This window comes from Galeopterus variegatus, unplaced genomic scaffold (assembly GCF_000696425.1).
Source record: "Galeopterus variegatus unplaced genomic scaffold, G_variegatus-3.0.2 Scaffold358, whole genome shotgun sequence".
Taxonomy (NCBI): Eukaryota; Metazoa; Chordata; class Mammalia; order Dermoptera; family Cynocephalidae; genus Galeopterus; species Galeopterus variegatus.
Genome location: NW_007726469.1, coordinates 744,864 through 750,863, shown reverse-complemented (window position 1 = coordinate 750,863; position 6,000 = coordinate 744,864). Strand labels below are relative to the sequence as shown.

At 41.5% G+C, this 6,000-nt stretch overlaps 1 protein-coding gene across 1 annotated transcript in view; it reads left to right on the top strand.

Moving 5' to 3' along the window:
• The window catches only part of LAMC1 (laminin, gamma 1 (formerly LAMB2)), a gene marked incomplete at its 5' end in the record, with an annotated part of 123,366 nt that overhangs the window by 90,720 nt on the left and 26,646 nt on the right, over positions 1 to 6,000 (top strand). The window contains 2 exons of the mRNA XM_008567949.1: positions 3,170 to 3,391; positions 3,510 to 3,698. Of these exons, the coding sequence (XP_008566171.1) occupies positions 3,170 to 3,391; positions 3,510 to 3,698 (411 nt within the window). The remainder of the gene's footprint in view (positions 1 to 3,169; positions 3,392 to 3,509; positions 3,699 to 6,000) is intronic.

Genomic DNA, 6,000 nt, shown 5'->3' with positions numbered 1-6,000 from the left:
TAGTGGCTCAAGTTCTTTAACCTTCATTTCTTTTTATGTGCTGTTATGTAATTTTCCAGCCCTTTGAATCATTGGCTAAATTATCAAAAATTATAAATCATTCAGCGAAAATTTGTAATTTTAGGTAAGCCTTTAAAAATAATGTCTTTTGGCCGGCCCGGTGGCGCACTGGAGAGTGCATCGCTTGGGAGTGCAGCAGCGCTCCCGTCGAGGGTTCGGATCCCATGTGGAGACTGGTTCCCGCTCACTGGCGGAGCGCGGTGCGGGTGCAACACCGAGGGTTGCGATCCCGTTGCCGGTCTGGTACAGGCGCGACACTGGGGGTTGCGATCCGTTGCCGGACATGAAAAAAGACAAAAAGGGAAAAAAATAATAATAATAATGTCCTTTAAATTTTTTCTTTTAAAATATTTATTTTTTATTGAATCATAATTGATTATACATATTTTTGGGATTCAGTGTTGTCATATGTTGATCAGATCAATATTACTAGTATGTATATTGTTAAAAATTGTACTTATTCTTTATGCTCCTGTCCAATCTCTCCCTATTCCCCTCTTTTTCCCCCATCCAACCACTCATAACCCTAGGTTTCTTCTCTCCCTCTGAAAGAGTAATGGTTACTCTGTTGATTTGTTGCCTAGATGATTTGTCCAGTGCTGAAGGTTGTGTTCAGGTCCCCCAGTATTATCATAGAGCAGATGCTTCTGTCACTCTGGGGTGGGCTTTGTGGAGAGAGACATCTTCTTCTTTTCTTTGGTCTCTGCTGGTGCCTCTCCTTGTGTCAGTGCACTCCAGTGGCTGGTGGACCATTTGTGTGGTGGTTGTGACATCTAGCCGCTTTCACGGCAGCTGTGGTTACTGTGGTGGCTGTGGTGGTCCACCCACATGGAGGTGATGTTTTTGGCATGCTCCTTGGTGCTGGTGGTGTGCCTGGTTGTGGGTGGGTTCGGTCTCTGGTCCATGCCCCAGGTTCCCAGGTGGGCCCCGAGGTGCCAGCGGTATGCCTGTTTGTGGGCGGGGGATGGGGTGGGGGTCTGGTCCCCAGCTTGATGCCCTGGGCCCCCAGGCGCTGGCAGTGTGCCTAGTTAGGTAAGGCTTTAAAAATATGTCTTTTAAATTTTTTTCTTTCAAATATTTTTTTAACTGAGGAACTTTTTCTGTGGCAAGATAAAGCTCTTCGTGGGGGGTGGAATCAAAGTGATGGGGTGGTATTGGGCGTGGCTTCAACAACTTGAGTGTGTTGATTTTTGAGATGCCTGCATGAATATCCAGGAAAAAGTGTCTTATATGTAGTTAGAGATGTGGATCTGGGGTGTAGGAAGAGGGTAGGAGTAGAGGTCTAGATTTAGAAGGTTGTCAACATATGAGCAGTACTTTTAAACTTGGGAATATGACAGGATATATAGAGAAAGAGGATGTAATTCTGGAAACAGTTAGTTAAGGTCCATGCCCTGAGACCCAAGGGAGGAAAAGAATTTTGAGGAGGAGAACAATTAACAGGTTTAGGAAGACAGCACCATTGGATTTTGGATTGGATGATTAAGGAATCATTGGTGAGTTTTGTTTTTTTAAAAAATATATATGTTAAAACTGAAGTTAGATCTCAGTGCTTTGAAGTAATTTGAAGGTGAAGAAGATAAAGAATATTCTTTTTTAAAATTTTAATTAATGCATTGTACATAGTTATGGGGTCCAGTCTGATGTTTTCATACATATATATGTAAGAGTATTCTTTTAAGGAGCTTGGCTGTAAAGGAAGGAAAAAGAGATAGACTGTAATTTGAGAATAGGAACAAGATTGAAGAAAGTATTTTTCATATGGGAGACTTATGAATGTTTACAATAGGAAGCACATTAACAGCTGGAGACATATCTCATGATCTAACTGGTGAAAAACCAGAAACATATTAAAAGTTAAGTAAGTTCAAGGCAGAAATAGAAGACATGTCCTTCTGCCTTCTGTGGTCGATTTCCAAATGAATTATATAGGGGCTGGCCAGTTAGCTGAGTTGCTTAGAGTACAGTCTTGAAACCCAAGGTCAAGGGTTCGGATCCCCATACCAGCCAGATGCCCCAAAACAAAAGCAAAAACAAATGAGTTATATAAACAACAAGTGATATTTCATAACATGGGAAAAATACACTTTAAGCATAAGAATGCAAAAGACTCAAGTGGAATGAAAATTAAAGGGAAATATGATGATGTTATCAAGGCCCACCTCTCCCATAGGATGTTGCTGCTGATGCTGTCAAGGGCACCACTGGACTGGATGAACGTTGGTCTAAGCCAGTATAAGGTTTCCTCTATTTTGATTTTCTTATAGAAATGGGACACCATTATGACATATGGCATAACAACTTTAGGATAATTGCATACTTGTCAAAATAGCCCTGGGTCTTAGGACTTATTTACTAGTTTTTGCTGTTTTATGGAAGGCAAAAAAATATATAACCTGAGTATTACCTGTTGACAGCTGCTTTCCCTTCTTTCTTATCTTTGAACTCCAGTCAATGCCTGCTTTTGTGGCAAAAGAACAGAAACAGGGGCCGGCCCGGTGGCGCACTGGATAGTGCGCTGCTTGGGAAGCGCGGCGGCGCTCCCGCCCGAGGGTTCGGATCCCACATACAGACCGGTTCCCGCTCACTGGCTGAGCGAGGCGCGGGAGCAGCGCCGAGGGTTGCAATCCCGTTGCCGGTCCCCGGTCCGGTACAGGGGCAACACTGAGGGTTGCGATCCGTTGCCGGACACGGAAAAAGACAAAAAAAAAAAAAAAAAAAAGAACAGAAACAGTACTCAATGTCTACAGACTCACACTCTTCTTTCCCCTTCACTCTTGCTCATATCTCTTCTTGCCCCCAATGATTGTCCATTGCTTTTCACTTTTCACATTGGTGATTGGGAGAACTGTAAAATCCAGCAAGTCTGGCTGTGTGTGTGTGTTTAAAAATTTAAGTTTATTATACCACCACTCTAGATACTTAGCACCCAATACCATGATTGTTATAAATCCTATTTTCTAATTATCTTCTCCAGTGGATCGATTAAGCTAATGAATGATTTTCTCTGGAATTTGGGGTCTGGTTACTCTTGAGCATTATTGACTTTTCACAAATTTTTGGAAAACGGAAGACAGTTCGGTGACTCTCTTTTCCATACAATACACAGGTGCTGGATATTTGGATGATGTCAGTCTGACAAGTGCTCGTCCTGGGCCTGGGGTCCCTGCAACTTGGGTGGAGTCCTGCACCTGTCCTGTGGGATATGGAGGGCAGTTTTGTGAGATGTGCCTCTCAGGTTACAGGAGAGAAACTCCGAGTCTTGGACCATATAGTCCATGTGTGCTTTGTACCTGCAGTGGACACAGCGAGACCTGTGACCCTGAGACAGGTGAGATGATCTTTGGTAACTGCTGGACCTAACTTCTGTTTAGCAGTTGGGTAGGAAGTGCTCACTGTCTTATTTACTTGCACACTTGCCGGTTTTCTCGCACCTCCTCTCCACATAGGTGTTTGTAACTGCAGAGACAATACGGCTGGCCCCCACTGTGAGAAGTGTAGTGATGGGTACTATGGAGATTCAACCATGGGCACCTCCTCTGATTGCCAACCCTGTCCATGTCCTGGGGGCTCAAGTTGTGCTGTTGTCCCCAAGACAAAGGAGGTGGTGTGCACCAATTGTCCTACTGGCACCACTGGTAAGTCTGCTCTTTCCATCTGCTTTCAGTGTTCCATCCAATAAAACGACCTGGTTAAGAAGGGCCTTGGGATTTTTAAAAATTATTTTGTTTGTTTCAATGATTATGGTTTTCCTAGTAGGCAGAAGTTTTGTAGGAAACAGGTTAATTATGCATTCATAAAGTGCATATCAGATAGATAACTAATGATAGCCAGCATGTATTGAGTACTTATGGCCAAGTACTACTTTAATTACTTCACATGTAGTGCCTCATTAATCCTCACAACTCTATGAGGTAAGTTCTATTACTCCCATGTTACAGCTAAGAAAACTGAGGCACAGTTAACATTCCCAAGGCTGCATGACTAGTCATTGGTTGACCTGGGATTTCAAGCCAGGCAGTCTGGGTTGAAATAAGGAATAAGGAATGGAAATTAGTGTAGAGTTTCATATTTCTGACTCTTTCCTGCTTTTTTTCTTGTTTGTTTTTTGAGCAGTGGCCCAGCAGATTCTCACACACAGAGACTTCTCGGGCTTCATTCCCCACCATTCACCCTTGCACCACACTCTTCTGCTCCAGCCCTTCTGAGCTTCTCTTTTAGTCTCTCAAATGTACCAAACTCTTTGGTCTGCTGTCAGCTGTTCTTTCTCCACACTAATTTACCCTACTTTTTCCTCCCCAAACCTCAGGTTTCTTGGCCAACTCCTGTCTATTCTGTGAGGTTGAGTTGAAACATCACTTCCAGGAAGGCTTTCTTCAACAATCCCTCCCCACCTTACTACCCCAGATTATTAGGGCCCCTTACCCTGTTGCCATAGCATATAGTATTCCCACCTGCAATATCTACTCTCAGAAGAACTTACTCTGAGAGGTCCCTTTACAACTGTTGTTGTTTCTTTGGGTAGACTGCAACTGTAATGCTAAGCAACTAAGCATTGTGACATCCTCATGTCCATACTAAATCAATAAACACATGGGGAATTGAGATTATTTGTGATAGTTAATGGAAAGGTGAAGTATAACACAGGAGATCTTAGAAAATGTTATAAACATATTAGTCACTGACAAGATGTCCCTCACACAAGACTTGTGAAATATATTTGTTTTGTTAGTTATCACCTGGCTTGAAGGGAATGCTGTATAGCAATTCTTGAGGATATTAATTAGGGTGTAGTGGGCTATGTGAAAAACAGCATAGGCCCTGTAAAAAGGTAATGCCATCACTCTTTATCCCTATAGCCTGCTTTAGTTTTTTTTCATAGCACTTTTTTTAACCACTTGGCATTTTTATGTTTATTCATTTGTTTATTGTCTGTATTGTTCCTCCACTCCTTCACCCCTGGTTTAAGCACCATAAGAGCAGGGACTTTGTGTTATTCACTTTTGCAACCCCAACACTCTGAACAGAGTTAGGCAAAGATATGCATTGAATTAATGCAAATATTTGCTGGATAAATGAATAGAGATTGCAGATGTGAGGTAAGATATTGCTCATTTAGAAGACTATCAAATGCTGAATAATGACCGATAATCACGGAGATCTTCATGCATGTTATGCTTTTACATGTAATTTAATCTTTAAAAAGATTACTCTAAAATCTTAATTTAAAATTTAATCTAAAATTTTTAAAGTCTTTTGAGGTAAAGTAGTGGTAATAATCTTTTTTTACAACAAATTTGAATGCATGTCTTTGGGAATATAAAGATGAATAAGGGATGGTTCCTTCTCTTTAGAGGCCTAAATTATGGAGGGAAAGACATAATTTTAATACAGTATGGTTAGTTCAGATAAAAGAATGTGCACAGGAGTACTAAAGGAGAAGAAAGGGGGATACCTCTCCCAGTGGAGGTGGGGTGGGGAGAAGATAAGGAAAACTAAGACAAAAAAGAGTATATCTCTTGCCCAAAGTCATATAAGTCGTGCACCCAGGCTTAGGACCTAGATCCTAGAGTTTAAAGCAGAAGAGTAGACTAGCTATAGCTGCCGAAGGATATTTTAGAGTGAGTTTTCCATGGGCTACCATATAGCTCTGTTTTAGCTTTTCCAACTAGATTTTAATTTTATTACGTTTTATTCAAAACAGGTTTCAAAACTTTTAAAATATAGATCATACCTAGAATAGCTAAATTATCTGATGAAAAAGCATAAATGAAATGCTGCTTTCATCCTAATCTGGAGATGGATCTTGGGTGAAAATCTGGCAGCTGTTTACATCAGAGACCAGGAGCGTCCCTAGCTTCTCATCTTCTCTAACGTCCTATTTCTTCCCCTCCCACCCCACCCAAAACCACATTTTCTGTTCATCTTATCAGTCATCTT